Here is an 18523-nt window from a genome sequence, read left to right as displayed (position 1 = left end):
GAGTGATTGACTGGGCTACATTCACGACCTTTTGTAGTTTCTTGCGGTCTTGGGCAGAACAGGAGCCATACCAAGCTGTGATACAACCAGAAAGAATGCTTTCTATGGGGCATCTGTAAATGTTGGTGAAAGTCGTAGCTGATATATTCACACTGGGAAAGAAAAGGTTGAGAGTTGATATGATTTTTGTTTGTTGAATTCTAAAGAGTATAGAACAATAGGATCAGAGGGTATGGATGTAGCTTGAAAGGAGGGTAAACTCCAAATTCATCTGTGGAAGTATTTGATTTTGCTGATCACTGTGTGTGCCCCCCCCCCCCCCCCCCCCGTTTCTATGAGTCTCGTCTGAGGCTGTTACAGGCTACTTGATAACTGATAGATTTTGATCGCTATGATTAGTCAACAACTCCATTATTGTATCATGTGACTACCATGATGGTAGAAAGCAAACTCAATGAACCTTAGTTTTTTTTGTCCAGCAATTCTTGTGATTCTATATTCCTGTTGAGTGTTGATGTATTTGATTAATTGCAAATGTTAAAGGGCTTACAACTTGTTCCTGCTATTCCTTCAAATACTGTATGGGAGAACCAGTGATGTAAGAGATTGGAGCCCACTGATTTAGTGTGAGAGCATAGGTGCCAGAGTCTGATCCTGGTGGGCGGGGGGGGGTGCGGTTTAGCATAACTATTTTGTGTTTCATTGCACGGCGTTGTGTGGACAGAGAATGAGGTGCGACTCACTTGCCCATTTTTTCTGTCAAAGCAATGTATAGTACGGGAGAAATGGGAATAACTCGATGTATGTACTGCACCTGTGGTTCTTAGGGATTTTAACTTTGACCGGATCTATTCCACAAGGTGTAATCACATCACCTCTCAAGTCCGATTATCCTACTCTCATGCCAAACCATGGACACCCTTAAATCTCACTCTTGTTACCTGATAGTTATTAGAACCTCTTTCCCACCTGCAATATTTCTATAACTAATATACAAAAGTATTTGAAAAAAATGGATGGGGGGAAAGAATCACTTCTTTGAAATGTCTCTCTAAATTTTTATCCTCAGTTACTCACAGCAGTGTGAGTTAACCTTTACTTCCTGGAGATTTTGGAATACCCCAGAGGGTACACAAGAATTTTGTTGGCGGAATGCAAGCTTTCTTTCACTGGTACAGTGGGCTCTGAGTTGTGTTTCATTTGCCTCTTTGTAATGTGAATCACTGGGCGGCACGGTAGCACAGTGGTTAGCACTGCTGCTTCACAGCTCCAGGGACCTGTGTTTGATTCCCGGCTCGGGTCACTGTCTGTGTGGAGTTTGCACATTCTCCTCGTGTCTGCATGGGTTTCCTCCGGGTGCTCCGGTTTCCTCCCACAGTCCTAAGATGTGCAGGTTAGGTTGATTGGCCATGCTAAAATTGCCCCTTCGTGTCCTGAGAAGTGTAGGTTAGAGGGATTAGCGGGTAAAAATATGTAGGGATATGGGGGTAGGGCCTGGGTGGGATTGTGGTCGGTGCAGATTTGATGGGCCAAATGGCCTCTTCCTGCACTGTAGGGTTTCTATGATTTATGATTTCTATGATTCTGTTCACTGGTTGATCGGGGGAAATAAATGTTTAGTATGGTTGATAGGTACATCTAGGTCCTGACCTAGATTTCAGAAGAGCTGATGTGAACGCACTCATGGTTTAGTAGATGTATGTACACTTTTGTGCATTACTGATTTGCGAAGACCAGGCATATTCCAGATTCAATTCCTGTTTCTTTGCAAAGCTTACTAATCTCATCTGCAGTGATGATAGGGTCGTTGCACTTTGATCTTGGTGCCCTGAACAGGGGTGATGGGAGAGAACCGATCTTAGTCAGGATTGGAAAGAGACAGCAGAGTTTTGGGGTGATGTTTATGGAGAATGCGATATGGTGGGTCAGTCAACCGAGCATTGTACAAGGCAAGTTTGAAACTTCTAATGGGATGGAGGAGGGTTTCAGCAATAGATGAGTCAAGACTTAAATTGTTTCAGTTAGGTACCTGTGACCCAGTCCAGTTTGATCTGCTTAACCCAGATGGGAAATTTATTTATTTCATTTCGATTTTTTGGACCAGTAATGGACTTCATGGTATCCACGTTATGTCAGAGCACCATGTCCATGATGCTTAATCAATCACTGGCAAAGTATAAAACCCTGACTTCCCATTTTCTTTGCTGAGTTGGTTAATCTCGCCTTGGGCAAAGCATGAATCCTATGGTTGGTATCAATACTCCGGGAGGGTGAAGGAGAGAAGTATATGGGGTACCTGCTGCAGATCATTAACCAGCTCTGCTGAAAGCGCCGGTGTACATGGGATGAAATCAGGATCCAGTTATCTGTGATCTCCTTATGGTTCAATATTCTGACGTTGTCAGCACCGAGACCTGCAGTAACCCCTCCATGGCATACACCAACCTGTCTTGGAACTGTACCTTGGTCTCCTTCATCACCATGGATCAAAATCCTGGCGCTCACATTACACAGAGACAAATCAAACACAACTCAGAGCCCTCTGTACCAGTGAAAGAAAGTGTGCATTCCGCCAGCAATAGGTTTGTGTACTCTAGGAAGTAAAAGTTAACTCACACTGTGTTCTCCGCCGCCTCCCCCGCCCCCCCCAAAACAGATCCCATGACCAAATAAAACCAAAAGAAATAGTCTTTTCTAGGTCTGTATTGGGTCTGACATGGAAACCTATTCTCTGTTTGAGGATCCAATTTAAGCTACTGAGAGATTGCCATCCACAGAACCATAGAATCCCTACAGTGCAGAAGGTGTCCACTCAGCCTATCGAGCCTGCACCGATTCTCCAAAAGAGCATCTTTTTGATTTGATTTATTATTGTCACATGTATTAGCATACAGTGAAAAGTATTGTTTCTTGTGCGCTATAGAGACAAAGCATACTGTTCATAGAGAAGGAAACGAGCGAGTGCTAGGGTGTAGGCAAATTATATTAGATATTTATATTGATATTCATAGCTAGGGTGTAGGCAAATTATATTTGATAGTTATAAACATTACAGATCTCTAGAAACTTTTAAATGGCGGCCTTCCCACCTCCTTTGCTGCAAGATCTTCCCTATAACCATACATCCTTTCTTACCCAATATCCACAATATTCTTTGTTTTTTATGTGAGTGGCACAGTAGAAATGCAAATGGTTGATGAACCATAACCTCAGGCCTGTTATGGCTCCTTCACAAACAGACTGAAAGAAACAATAAAAATGGTTTTATGTTTCCAAGAGCCTCTGAGTAAAGGGTGATAGGTTGAAGTTTGAGCGTGTTCACATAAACAGATTTGAATAACTGGAACATTGCCTGCTGTGCTAATGGGCTCCTGACCTCTCATTGCTGCCTTGCATTGTCACACCAAGTTATTCTGAGTTCATGTGGCAGCCTGGCTTCTGTTACTAGCTGCACCCTTCTGTAGTGTAGTAAACAGCTTGGTTAGAATCATTATAGTTCAGAAACCAGATGTGTTTAGAAGCTAAGTTTGGAAAAGATGTGCTTCTGATGCAACATATATCTTCCAACCCTGACTGTAAGTGATTATTGTAAAATTAACCTGAAGATGTTTGAAACTTTTCTGATATGGAATTCTAGATTCTGTGTTTGTATCTGACTTGCCAGCTTTCAACATCCCACCAGTATGGTTAACATCTGAGTGTCTTTCTACCTGTTTGCTGTAAACACAGAGCTTCCTCCTTGAAGAGTGAGTCTTTGATTTGATTTATTATTGTCACATGTATTAGTCCTCAATGTCCTCCCTCAATGTCAACAAAACGAAGGAGATAGTCATCGACTTCGGGAAGTGCAGCGGAAGACATGCCCCTGTCTACATCAATGGGAACTAAGTAGAAATGGTCGGGGGCTTTAAGTTTTTAGGTGTCGAGATCACCAACAACCTGTCCCCCCCATGCCGACACTAAAGTGAAGAAAGCCCACCAACATCTCTACTTTCTCAGAAGACTAAGGAAATGTCTGCAATGGCTCTCACCAACTTTTACAAATGCACCATAGAAAGCATTCTTTCTGGTTGTATCACAGCTTAGTGTGGCTCCTCTGTCCAAGACCGCAAGAAACTACGAAGGGTCGTGAGCGAAGCCCAGTCCATCACTAAAACCAGCCTCCCACCCATTGACACTGTCTACACTTCCCGCTGCCTCGGAAAAGCAGCTAGCGTAATTAAGGATCCCGGACATTCTCTCTTCCACCTTCTTCCATCGGGCAAAAGATACAAAAGTCTGAGGACACGTACCAACTGACTCAAAAACAGCTTCTTCCCTGCTGCCACCAGGCTTTTGAATGGATCTACCTTGCATTAAGTTGATCTTTCTCTACACCCTAGCTATAACTGTAACACTACATTCTGCACTCTCTCGTTTCCTTCTCAATGTACGGTATGCTTTGTATAGTGCACTAGAAACAATACTTTTCACTGTATCAATACATGTGACAGTAATAAATCAAAATAGTTTTTATTCGCACTCTTAGTGGCAGAGGTGAGAACATGGGGCGGCACGGTAGCACAGTGGTTAGCACTGCTGCTTCACAGCTCCAGGGACCTGGGTTCAATTCCCGGCTTGGGTCACTGTCTGTGTGGAGTTTGCACATTCTTCCTGTGTCTGCGTGGGTTTCCTCCGGGTGCTCCGGTTTCCACCCACAGTCCAAAGATGTGCGGGTTAGGTTAATTGGCCATGCTAAATTGCCCCTTAGTGTCCCGGGATGCGTAGGTTAGAGGGATTAGCGGGTAAATATGTGGGGATATGGGGATAGGGCCTGGGTGGGATTGTGGTCGGTGCAGACTCGATGGGCTGAATGGCCTATTTCTGCACTGTAGGGTTTCTATGATTTCTATGATTGCATTTTAAAAAAATCAATTTCATCGTTCTTCATGAAATTCAAACTTAGTTTTTATGTTCTTTTCGAAAGTTGGTTTTTGAATATTTGCAAGTGTTGTTCAAAAGTTGAGGAAACCAGTATAAAATATCACAGGCAATAAGATTTTATTTAATGGACAATGAATGACGGAGCAGGCTCGAAGGGCCGAATGGCCTATTTGTGCTTCTAGTTTCTATCTTTCTATTTGGGGGTGGGTGGGGTGGTGAGATTGACATATGGGAGTACTTTAAAGGAGGTTCTCGGTGCCCACTAAAATATAAGCAACAAACCGCAGATACCGGAAATCTGAAATAAAAACAGAAAATGCTGGAAAAATGAAGCAGGTCTGGCAGCACCTGTGGAGTGAGAAACCGAGTTAACGTTTCGAGTCTATCCGACTCCTCTTCAATCTTGAAAAGGGGTAAAAATATGATGGATTATATAGTTGGAGAGGGAAGTGGAGCAGAGTAGATGGCCAGGGATAGGTGGAAGTTCAGGAAAGATTGACAGAAATATCTTGGACGCAAGACAAAGGGAGTGTTAATCGTGGTGTTAATGGCATAATGGTCCGCTTTCTCTCTACAGATCTGCTGTATTTCCAGGGTTTTCTGTTTTAATTTCTTCTACATGTCACTGTTCTTATGTAACAATGGTATTCTGCATTTTTATTGGAAAGAAAGACTTGTATTTCTATAATGACTTATATGACTCTAGACTTTATAGGCTTACGACTTCAGACTTTAGAAACACTTTATAGAGAATTAAGAGGCTTTGATGTGTAGTCATTTTTATAATGCAGGAGACAACATAGCCTGTAATGCTGAAAACTTGTGCTCCTGTTCTGGAGTACCTAGCCACATTGTTCCAGTACAGCCGCAACTCTGGCATCCAGCCAACAAAGTAGAAAATTGTCCAGATATATCCTGTTCACAAGAAGCAGGACAAATCCAGTCTGGTCCAACACCACCCCGTTGGTCTCCTTTCAATCAGAATGATGGAAGGTGTCATCGTCAGTGCCTTCGAGCAGAGCTTATTCAGTATGAGTTCAGTCAGGACCACTGTTCCATTACTGCCTTGGTCCAAACGTGGACAAAAGAGCTGAATTCCACTGGTGAGGTGAGAGTGACTGTCCTTTACACAAAGGACAGAGTGTAACGTCAAGGATCTCTGGTTGAAAAAAAAAGACTTGCATTTATATATCACTTTTTAGGACCATTTGATGTTTTGAAGGGCTTTATAGCCAATGAAGTATTATTCACAGTCTAGTCACTGTTGTAATGTAGGAAATGTGGCAGCCAATTTGAACACCGCAAACTCCCACAAACAGCAATGCGGTAATTGGTTCTGTATCGTTTCTTAAACACGGTCAGAAGTCTCTCAACACCAGGTTAAAGTCCAACAGGTTTATTTAGTAGCAAAAGCCACTAGCTTTCGGAGCACTCACTGCTCCTTCGTCAGGTGAGTGGGAGCTCGAAGGAGCAGCGAGCGCTCCGAAAGCTTGTGTGGCTTTTGCTACCAAATAAACCTGTTGAACTTTAACCTGGTGTTGTGAGACTTCTTACTGTGTTTACCCCAGTCCAACGCCGGCATCTCCACATCGTTTCTTAAAGTCATTGGAATTATTTAAAATTGGGTCACTCACAGGTGGTGGGCTAGGTTGAAAATTCTTTTTGTTGTGGTAAATCTAGTTTCTGCTCTATTAATAAAATCATACTGAATTACCACTTTTCAATGGATTAATAATATTTTTCATGTAAAATTATAAAAGGGGTACTTTCTAAAAGGCTGTCCAATTACACTGGTTCATGGCAGATTTTATGTTCCATGTGTCAATGACTGGAAGCCTGAGGGGGCGGCGGGGGGAAAAGCACCACTGATTGGCCAAGAATTTCCTACTTTTCCCAGAGTATTTCCTTTGGCTCCCTGTTGTCTGTGGGTAGAGATGGTTATGGATTAGATAGAAGCAGGTTGTTTAAGCAAAAGCTTGTTTACTCAAAACAGAGAAGTGTGCATGATTGCCTGTAATGGGTTTCACTTAGTGTCAGAATCTCTTCAGTGAAAGCGCATTTGCCCAATTTAGGGTTTTACTGTGCAATTGTGTATACATATTGTGACATGTCGAAATAGTTTTGAGTGTCAGCACTGTCTAGCAGGAGTGGATGATTCATCTGTATTTTGTATTGTCTTTCCTCCCAGCCTGATTTGGAGCTGAATGGAGTGGGCTTTGAAGAGAAATGACTGACCAGGAGAACAACAATAACATATCCAGCAACCCCTTTGCAGCTCTCTTCAGTTCTGTGGCTGACGCCAAACAATTTGCTTCTGTCCAGAAACAGCAGCTTCCTACAGGGCCACCAGGTAAGCATATTTCGGAGCTTCTGAGGTTGTCTGCTTGCCAGTAACGAGCAGATCATTGACGGCAAGCCTTGCTAACGCCAGTGTCTTCTTAGCTAGCCTCCGTGCAGTATATTCATAAAGTAGGAATAGAACTTTAACAATGCAGGAAGCAAGTAGGTTGCATAGCGGCTTGCTTTTTTAGATAAGTACTGTGAAAGTGTTTCTTGTGACTGCTAGTACTTGGTGAGGTTCCAACATGTTCTAAATAGGACTGCATTGAGGTTTAACTTTTGTTAATCTGTTTTTAAGTCTAAAATCTGAACCGTGGTTTTCAGAGGTCTGTTTCTCTCTTTTTCATCAAATCATAAACAGGCACAAAACCGAAGGAGGTTTTTGCTCCTTTGAATCTGCACTGGCACTTTCAGAGAACAGTGCAGTTAGTCCTCTTCCCCTGCTTTTTCCCTGTGTCCAAACAATTGTTTTTCTCCTCCAAGTACTTAACCAGTTCCCTTCTGAAAGCTATTATTGAATTTGTGTGCACTATCCTGTCAAGTAATGCATTCTAAATCCTAACCACTTATTTATGTAAACATATTTGTTCTATGGTAGTTTTCACAATTACTTTCACTGCTACCAGCCCAAAAATTACTCGATTTAAAAATATATATATTTCACTACTGGGATTTTGACTCATTACTGTGTTTGTGGTGTAATTAGTTATCCTTTATCCGAACACTGTCAGGTTGAAGATACTTTATTTACAATTGTTTAGGATGAAACTTTACATTTGAGAACACTTTCAACAATGGGAAAGACATACATCAGCTCCAGCTCTGAATGTAAAATTGATGATAGAAGACATTAAATAGCACAACCCCATTCCCCACATTAAGTGATTGTCATTTTAATTGTTTTAATTTAACTTCCTAATGTTGACAAACTCTTGTTCTCACATCCCCTATTGTTGTGTACATAAACTTGGACAAAGAAACAAAAGTTGGAACATGTGGTTATTGTGGAAGCTTTGCCATTGATTTAGTAGCTGAGGAGCCAGTAACTGAGTGGTTTCATGTGATGGTGGTGGAGGAGCCTTTGGACACGCTAAAGTGTACATCCTCTATTGTTAACAGCATTTCATGTTCAAAATCATTCCTGGAACTCACCATTCTCTAATTTATTTTGGGATGTGAGCATCACCGGCAAGGCCAGCACGGTGGCACAGTGGTTAACACTGCTGCCTCACAGTGTCAGGGACCTCGGTTCGATTCCCGGCTTGGGTCTCTGTGCAGAATTTGCACGTTCTCCCGTGTCTGTGTCGGTTTCCTCCAGGTGCTCCAGTTTCCTCCCACAGTCAGAAAGACGTGCTGGTTGGGTGCATTGGCCATGCTAAATTCTCCCACTGTGTACCTGAACAGGCACTGGAGTGTGGCGACTAGGGGATTTTCACAGTAACTTAATTGCAGTGTTAATGTGAGCTTGCTTGTGTCAATAATAAATCAACTTAAACTTTAAGTATCTGTTGCCCACCTGTAATTGTCTTTGAGAAGGTGAGATGAACTCTTTAATGAAACTTCATGTGCCTTGAAGTATGAAGATATATTTTCAGTGATTTACAATATAGTGATGAAGAGGCTGTGCTTTAGATAGACCAACCTGGGTGGGAGGGGGAGGGGGGGGGGGGTGAATCCAATCATTAATCTCAAATTGAAAAGCTAATCTCAGTATTGATCACCATGAACCATTGTCAATTGTCATAAAAACCCATCTTGTTCACTAATGTTCACTAATGCAATCTGACCTACATGTGACTACAGACACACGCAAATGTAGTTGACTCTTAACTACCCTCTGAAATGATGTAGCATGCCACTCAATTCGCAGGCAATTAGGGTTGGACAACAAATGCCAGCAACACCCACGTTCCATGAACGAAATTAAGGAAAAGTGAAATTCTAACCTAGTCTCTGGTTTACAAGTCAGCCATTGAAAGCTGAAGTTATATTTGTTGGAGAAATCCAAATATTTCTCCTAGCTTATTGACGGGTGAGGGTATGTGACATTCTAGTAAAGTTGAAAGTTTTCATGCTGATGGCATGTGGAATTTTATGTGAAGTGTGCCTAGAGTGAAAAGTATTTACACAACTGAGAAAGAGAGAGGGGCCTTGCCCTGATAAGGGCATTTCTAAACGATCTTTCTGTGCCTTATAGCAAACATATTTTATGTGGTAGAAGGATGTAAGAGAAGCTGTATATGTTCCTCCAGCAAGCTATGATAAAGGACAAAGACTTTCAGCTTTTTTTTGGGAAGAGTAGCAGTTCGATGTTTGAGATGGTGATTTGCCGCCATTGTGGAAAATAAATTACCCAAAAAAGCTGCACCCCCTTTCCCCAAAAGTCAGATTTTGTCAGGAGTTTGGTATTGTTCCATGTCTTTTGTATTTGTTGAAGTATGATGGTAAAAAATAGTAATTATTTGAGGACATGGCGAGGGATACTGACTATAGAAAGTTAATGCTGCTATTATTTGTTTGATTATTATCAGAGTTCAGGATTGGTTAGGCCCAGGAGGAATATTTGCCAAGAAATCCCAAAATTCTGTGGCATGCAGTGAAGTACTTGTATTGTGATCTGATAAAAAATGAGGTTTATGGGACATGACAGAAAGAGCAGTCAACGGCAATGTTCTGGTTGATTGTGAGAGCAATTGCCGTTGGTACAGGAGATTTGCAAACAAGAATTTTAGAAAGTAAAAGTGATGCAAGTGAGAGCAGTAAGGACAAGGTGGATGAAAGGGGTTGGCAACGTGTTTGCAAAACCCCGGCAAATTGGGATTGGGTAGAGAATCATACTGAGATTTCATGGCTTGACACGTATATCTGAAACAAGAACAGAGGATACTGGGAAAACGTAGCATCTGTCAGCAGAGAAAGCAGAGTTAATGTTTGGAGTACTTTTGGCTCTCCATCAGAATTAGCTCAAATTTCATGGTTTATATAAAATGTATGATCTGTATATGCAAACCCATCCATGTGGGACCGAATAATTAGAGGTGAGACATCTCTGGCTGTAGGAGACCACTCAGCCACATTTCGAGTGCTTGCCCCATCTCTCTACAATGGCTTCATTCCCTTAGTAAGAAGCTTAACAACACCAGGTTAAAGTCCAACAGGTTTATTTGGTAAACTGTGTTTACCCCAGTCCAACACCGGCATCTCCACATCATTCATTCCCTTAGGCAGAATTAAGGTTTGAATATTGTAACTGGTAGCCAGGAGGGGCAATATTTCTTTAAAGGGAAACAAATTTACACTTGTAGGAGGGCAAAGAATGTAACCCTTCTGGTCTGAGACTACAGCGAAGTATGATCCTATCATTGTCCAACATGTATATGTTCCGGAAGGGATCACTGCACAGCAGTTGAGTAGGAATTTGATTGATTTTCCCCTCCACAACCCAAAGTGCCAAGACTTAAAGATTTACCAAGGCTAAAGTCAGCCAGTCCAGCGTAGGGACAAACTTGGGAAAGGTGTAAATTGTCATTTGAACCCTGCACATTTATCTTGCAGTGCACATTGAGTCTTTATGTGATTGCATATGTTGTTCTTTGTGTGTTGCTCTTCAGAATGTCCAATATCTGCAGAAGAAATTTATGACAGTGAAGATTCAGACATCAGTAGTATTGAGAGCATTGACAATGACTCGATTACTGACGCCAACCGTGCATTTCGCTCTCAAAAGGAAATATGCGAACAACTCAACATCAATCACATGCTTCAGCGCATCTTCCTTATTACACTTGACAACAGTGAGTGTCTAGCAAGTGGATTATTTTTCTTATGAATTTTATGCTCCTCAAGGTGAGGGGTGTTAATTCCGAAGAATGGAACAATTTCAATTTCACGCAGCAGTGGCAATATCAACCGGTTTTAGTCCAGTTATGTTGTTGGTTAAATGCAGAGTAAAGCTCTTCCACTCTTTCCCCTTCAGTGTGCCTTAACTCCAATCGGAATTATATTTTCCATTTTTTCACACTCCGTTTTGAATGCTTGCTAAATTAGACTCCTCGTTTAGTGCTGAGTTAGGGAATACTTTTGTGTTGCGGAAGCAAAACTGGTGGGGCCAGTGTGCTTTGAAGATTGAGAGGTTCATGAGCTTAAAGCCCAAACTAAATGCATTACTGTGTGGCAATTCTCCCACTACCTCACTGTCTTGATTCTCCAGCTTATGATCCGACTTTTGGCTTACTGGTTCACTTAGTTAGTTTATTTCTATATCTATGTTTGTCACCTTGTCCCTGGGCAATGTGCTGACTATTGCTGTCAACACCTACTTCAGGACCGTTGCAATGCATCCTTAATAACACCAGACATCGAGATTACTTATTTGGGAAGAGCACCTTGTGCTGCAGGAATGTTAAAACAGTCGTGGAAATCAGTACGTAAGTCAGTCAAAAATAAAAACGCAATGTTGGAAATACTCAGCAAGTCAGGCAGCACCTGTGGAGAGAGAAATGTTGTTTATATGTCAGGTCATTGACCCTGTATTAGAATAGTAAATTAATCTCATGGCTTAGTTTGAACATAGTTTCTTTTTTTTTAAGAGAATTGGACATGACAGGGTAGGTGCTTGGGTAAATCTGGTGACTTTGCCAGAGTTCTCTACCATTCACCTCATGACTGGTCTGTTGTTGACGAATTGATGATAATTGGTGACTAGGATTAGTCAATAGTTCAACTATCTTTGTATCATGTGACTACCACGATAGTCGAAGATGAACAAAATGAACCTTGGCCTTTTCTTCAAATAGCAATTCTTAAGATTCCTTAGAAGATTGGGGAACTGCAGTAATCAAACTTTAAAAAATGCATTTCATTTATCTTTACAATATGAGTTGAACAAAGTCTTGAGAAATCTGTTGCCGTTTCTTGTTGCACTTCTACCTTTAAGATCCTGCAAATGCTTGTTTGTTATTTGCTGCAATGTTTCACGTTCTGTTCCTGCTACCCACTGTTTCCTACTTTTTCTTACTTTCACTCATTTTCCACGTAAACTGTACCTCTAATGCTCACCTAAGAAGATTATCTGAGGCCTATCGCTCAATTTAGACTGTTGATGAATTCATGTTGAGGTACTTTGGATGGTGTGTTTTTAGGTGACCCCAGTCTGAAGGGAGGAAATGGGATTCCACCACGCTGTGTCTTCTTGGAGGATATGGCCACTGACCTGGATGGACAGGACTGGCTTGACATGAGCAATGTGGAACAGGTATTAATGTTTTCAAACTGTTAACGTTCTTTTCATTGCGTGGAAGGTATATTTTTAATTTCCGTCTTGTTCTCTAAGTATGCAGTGCCCTAAACAATTGCAACTCTGTGTGATATAGTATGAAGCCATACAATCCAGAAGAGCATAGGCTTGTAGCACCTAAGCATCTGGACTTGATTAACTGATATTGGCTGTGTGAAGAATGAAATGTTTTGTGTTGCAGGCTTGGTGGACCAGCTGGCCTTTTTTTGCCCGTCAATTTTGAATGACGGTACACTGCGATTTGCCATTGTGCCCCTGGGATAGCCATAGAACCATAGAACCATAGAAAATTGCAGCTCAGAAACAGGCCTTTTGGCCCTTCTTGTCTGTGCCGAACCATTTTATGCCTAGTCCCACTGACCTGCACTTGGACCATATCCCTCCACACCCCTCTCATCCATGAACCTGTCCAAGTTTTTCTTAAATGTTAAAAGTGACCCCGCATTTACCACTTTATCCGGCAGCTCATTCCACACTCCCACCACTCTCTGCGTGAAGAAGCCCCCCCTAATATTCCCTTTAAACTTTTCTCCTTTCACCCTTAACCCATGCCCTCTGGTTTTTTTCTCCCCTAGCCTCAGCGGAAAAAGCCTGCTCGCATTCACTCTATCTATACCCATCAAAATCTTATACACCTCTATCAAATCTCCCCTCAATCTTCTACGCTCCAGGGAATAAAGTCCCAACCTATTCAAGTTGAGCACATAATCTGATTTAACTTTGAAGTTTTCCATGGGCAAGTAGTCTGCTAATTATCACTCGCATGACAACTGGCATCTCACTGAGTATTAGAGTTTACCCATTGCCTGTGGAACCCTGCAAGTAACAAGTCCTTGGCAAGAAACTTGGGGCCAAATGAAAACCACTTGAGTATCATTATGAATCCTTCAACTGGACAAATTGTTGACAACAGGAAGGTATAGATTATTGCTCATGTACTAATTAATTGGGCAGAATTTTACGAGATTGGTTCTAAGTGTCCAGCTAGCGTGAAAACGGGAGAGTTCCTGATCTGTTTTTTGGGTGGGTTTTCACATCTAATCTTATGCACTTAATTATTGTAAAAATGGTATAGACTGTTTCTAGCTGCTGCAGGCAGAGGGCTGGGCTTAATTCACCAGCCAGTCTGTAGAGGGAGCTAATATGCATGTGCAGACCTCTGATTCCGCACATGCTCAGTCGCAATTGTAGGGGTCTGTCTGGCGAATTGGGCCCCACCCGCTGCCTTTAGCAGCCAGAAGTAGTCTAGCCCATATTTTCAAAGACCAGGTGCATAAAATTGGGAGTGAAAACCGCCCAAAAAACAGATAAGCAACACTCCCGTTTTCACATTAGCTGGACACTCAGAAAAAATCTTGTAAAGTTCTGCCCATTGTGTCCCGATGGTTCACATCCACCTTGTGCTTGTTGAATTAGCCTTAATGACACCAAATAATTTCTTATTGCTAGGAGCATTTTACAAGAATTATGGTCGATTATGGTCAAGGTTGAGAGATTCTCCAATGGGTTGTATCTGTTTTAGAATGGGAAATCCCGATGTAAACTATGCAGTGTATCCTAATAAGTCAGAGAGAGAGACTATCAGACAGCAGTATTAAGTGTTGTATTTTTTAACAAAACAAAGTCCCTGGTTTGATTCTTGGCCTCTACTACAATAGTTGACTTCACCTAGGACTGAAATTACTAAAAGAAAATGTGGCTACGTATTTAACCTACACTTCCACACCTTCTATTCGGTTCCTTACTGAGATTCTGGAACGGATATACCGTATCCCCTTATCAACAGCGAGTTCCTTTATTACTTTTTTAAAAACTTGCTGCTGTTTTCTACTACCACCCCTGCTGGTAACCTTTTCCAGAGTTTTATCACCTTTTTTTAAAGAAGGTTGCGTACATTTCTTGTTTTGATTCTGTATTTTTTAAACTCCATCAGCTAGTTGTTGTACTGTGCCTGACAGAAGAAATCCCCTGGTTCCAGTTCATAGAACCATAGAGCAAAAAAGATGAAGAGGACTTTTCATGGAGGTGTTTAAATTCATGAAGGATCCAGATGGAGTAGATGGGGAAAACCATACCCAATTGGCAGAAAGATCGAGAACCAGAAGACACCAGTTTAAGGCAATTGGCAAAAGAAGCATTGACAAGAGGAAAAACCTCTTTTATACAGCGTGTGGCTAGGACCTGGAATGCATTGCCTGAGATTGTGATGGAGGCAGACTCAGTCGGGACCTTCAAAAGAGAATTGGATAATTATCCGATGAGAAACCATTTTCAGGCTCCAGGAGAAGGGCAGGGCGATGGAGCCAAATGAGAGAGCCAACAGAGGCACACCAGGCTGAATAGCTGCCTCCTGTGCTGTAACCCATTCTCTGATTCTATATCCAGCTGAGCCTGTGTTTCTCCCAAGAAAGTAGTGCTAATTTGTGGACTAAGAGCTAATTTGTGGCCTCCTGCAGTGCAAAATGGACCCAATAGTGCCAAGGGCTGATGAAGTATTGTATCTCGTCAGTCTGGGCTTGATTTCCTCCTTGGTCTGAGAGGCAGACGGACAGTGGCAACTTATTTGCCCACCATTTTTTTGTAAGTGACAGCTAGTTGCTGGATAAGCTACTTTTCTCCCTCAGCTGTCTCAAAAGCTTATTGTAATGCAGATTTGCAGTTTCCATAAATGTGCGCTTCATAACTCTGTTTTGTTAAATTATGTTTTCACATCAATAATTTGACAATTGGCAGCCATCCTGCGTCTGCAAGTACCATGGCGCCTCTCAAAATTGAATTCCTTTTAGAAAAAAGCTGCTTGAAATGCATTTTATGCTTATACGTATTTAGATTTTGAATCGAGAAATTCACGCCCTGAAATTCAAAAATAGAACAATTTTGTGACCTGATCAGAGGCCTGATGCATTTATCTGAAGCCAGTGATGGTGAACTCTAAAGTACTGTTTAATTTTTAACAGGTTTTGTTCCACCATTAGCTGTTTCAGGAACTTTATGATCCATTTGACCCAAGTCTTGTTCTGAAATGTTTTGTGAGCTGAGAGCAGGCACTATGTAAAAACAAAGTATTTTTTAAAAAACTTTTTATTTATTCATGGGATGTGGTCATTGCTAGCAAGGCAAGTGTTGATTGCCCATCCTTATTTGCCTTTGAGAAGCTTAAAATGGAAGAACAAAGGTTTGTTTTATACTTGGTTTCAAGTTGTACTTTTCCTTTTAATTGAAGTAAATGAGTGGTTAGCTAGGCACTGGCGCAGAAACTTGCAAGTTGGCTTTTTTTTTTGGAAGCTACAACGTGTGGAGTCCTGGTTATAGCATAAAATGTTCTTTAGTTGGCATATACAGTTCAGCTGCCTGTCTACTGACAGCACCTGTTCAGACTATATTTAACATGTTGTGTATTGAGCAATACCGTGCACTTGGATCAGCATTTTTCCTTAACCTGTGGTTAGGGAATTCAAAACAGTGGGAATGAATGAGGAACGATTTTGGACTTGGAATTGTGCACTCAGCTTGGGGTCTGAATGCACTGATGAAATCACTGATGATGAACCTTAGGCTCTTTTTTAATAGGCTTTGTTCACTCGGATGCTGCTTCCAGAACCTGGGACTCGCTTGATCTGCATGACATCAGGGAATGTTATTAATACGTCTGCCGATCGAGATGCTGGAGAGAAGGATGTTGTTAGATACCTATTTGCTTGTTTTCGAAGAGTAAAAGAAGAGGTATGTACATCTAACATTGCCCAAATAGATCTTCCGGTTGATCATTCTATTGTCCATTCTCTCCCTTCATCCTCTCCTGCTGCCTCTGAAAGCTTGACTTCCTTCTATAATTCATGAAATACATTTTCTCAACAGATTACAAAGGTCCCGGAAAACCTGTTGACTTATGCACTTCGTTGTAAGGTCCTGACTGTGTCCAACACGTGCACGGTCCTCCTGACACCCGAGATCTACATCAATCAGAATGTCTATGAACAAGTAATTGATCTGCTTCTTGAAGGAGTAAGTGGACCAGGTAAGTAAATAATTCAATTTTCTCTTTGCACTAGCACATTTGTTTGCAATATACTGAATAAACCCGAATTATGTAGCGTGTATCAGCGGGAAAAGGCTATGTTTGTGCGTTTTGAAGTAAGATATTTCAGTACAGCGCCTCTCACAACTTTAGGACAGTATCCCAAGGTGCTTCACAGCCAATGAAGCATTTTTTGAAATGATCAGCAGTGATCTAATGGTTGAATGATATACTCCAGGATTGGTCGTTTTAATTGAATCCGTAGTAAGTAATAAATTACTTTATGCAGTAGATTGTTGGATGACACAATGCTTTGCTACAATGAGTGGTTGATATATCAACCATTGCAATCTTGATATTTAAGACTAAGGAAGGTGCAAGTCTATGTGAGAAAGCATGGTAGTGATTTGGTTTTGGCTAGTTCTAAAAGGAGTTTGCATTCTGCTGTAAGCTTCTCTGTTTCTAAGTGTGAATATCTGGGCAACCTGAACTTTGCATGGACCTAAACAATGGTGGCATTTTGTTGAAATTGTTCTGGGCAGAATTCCAGCCAAACAACTTGCATTGCCAAAGTGAGTGAGTAGGTTCCTCTTTGAACCCTATGCTCACAATATAATTTAGCTGTCACATTGGCAATTTGATGCCATTTAAACCTGACCAAGTAATACTTTAAAGATCACAGTAAGATAAGGATGAGGAAGACCTTTGACCCCATCGACACAAAATGAAGCAACAGTTTCTCTCCTCTCCCATGACCAATTCAAGTTATTTTATAAATCCAGAGCTGTTGCCTCTATCCTATCCTGAAGTTATTCCATGTGCAAATCACGTTTTGTATGAAGTAAAGTTTTGCTATCAATGCCAAGAATGTCTTTGCCAATAAAAAAACTGTGGTCATATCCTACTCACCTGGATTTATCGTTTACTTTCGTTTATCATTTACTGTATTTTATATCTTCTATGAGGTAGACAGTGTGATCTTTCCGTTACTTATACAGAGTTTGAAGATGTTACCGAGTTTATGGATGATGTGATAGCTACCTTAAAGTCAGATGAAGAGGTCCGGACATTCAATGAAGTCATGTTTCCAGTGCTGGACATTTTATTGCGGCGCATCAAGGAGTTGGACCTTTGCCACATAATGCTGTATGGTTACCTGGACATTCTCCTTTATGTCACCCGCCAGCCTGAGCTGGCACAGGTAAGAAATTTCTAAACGCTTCTCTAATTTGTATGGTCAGCTGCTGAGGTGTTTCTTCCTGATTGACTTGGTATCTGCCTTGTGTGGAAATCCATCCAAACCCAGCTTCTGATAGTACAGTTTGTATGTGTGTCACTCTACTTGGCAAAGCCCATAAAGCGTAGACAGGTTACCAAGTTTGAGGACTGTTAAGTGTCTTTAAGAAGACTACTTGACTTTACCTAACTGAACTCTACCTTTATCAGTACAGAACATTTGTAAGATTTCTGATGCACCCCCTTCCCAGTTAGTCATTTGCTTGAAGAGTTTTCTAGAACAGGGGCTGGCCCCTGAATGATCTACACCAACTCAAATCCCATTGCTGACCCAGTTTGATTTAACAGTTGTCAGCGATGTGCTGCATAACGAGGGCCAACTTGACCAGGTTTCAGATCAACTGAGGGTCAACTTGGTTTCAATCTCCTGTCACCCAGTGGATCATCTTGGAACCAGCTCTACTCCAAAGGGACACTTCCTCAATTACTTCATCTCTTCAACTCCCGCCTTGTTGAGAAAGATAGTCACGAGACAATGGGAGCCATGCATTGTGGTGTGAGGTCTTCATCTCTGCAGAAAAATTCTTAGTTTCTTCTGCCAATGTCCTATGCTGCTTGTATTGCTATTGAACACTCCTACCTACGCTACTACTGTAGGTAAAACCTTCAGAAATAAGCTGGTTGAAGTTAGCGAGATGACAATGGTTTCA

At 41.5% G+C, this 18523-nt stretch overlaps 1 protein-coding gene across 3 annotated transcripts in view; it reads left to right on the top strand.

The window, feature by feature from the left end:
- ube4a (ubiquitination factor E4A (UFD2 homolog, yeast)) overlaps window positions 1-18523 on the top strand; it is a 52895-nt gene that overhangs the window by 1839 nt on the left and 32533 nt on the right. For 2 of the 3 annotated variants that reach the window (XM_078199049.1, XM_078199051.1), the window contains exons 2-7: window positions 7112-7273; window positions 10875-11057; window positions 12405-12517; window positions 16130-16282; window positions 16418-16577; window positions 17576-17778. In XM_078199049.1, the coding sequence (XP_078055175.1) occupies window positions 7150-7273; window positions 10875-11057; window positions 12405-12517; window positions 16130-16282; window positions 16418-16577; window positions 17576-17778 (936 nt within the window). In that variant the 5' untranslated portion in view covers window positions 7112-7149. Of the gene's footprint in view, window positions 1-3661; window positions 3747-7111; window positions 7274-10874; window positions 11058-12404; window positions 12518-16129; window positions 16283-16417; window positions 16578-17575; window positions 17779-18523 lie in introns of those variants that run through there. The other variant, XM_078199050.1, reaches the window with a different exon arrangement.

This window comes from Mustelus asterias, chromosome 27, assembly GCF_964213995.1.
Source record: "Mustelus asterias chromosome 27, sMusAst1.hap1.1, whole genome shotgun sequence".
NCBI lineage: Eukaryota > Metazoa > Chordata > Chondrichthyes > Carcharhiniformes > Triakidae > Mustelus > Mustelus asterias.
Note: the sequence above shows the minus strand (reverse complement) of the source record. Positions and strands in the feature narration are given on the sequence as shown.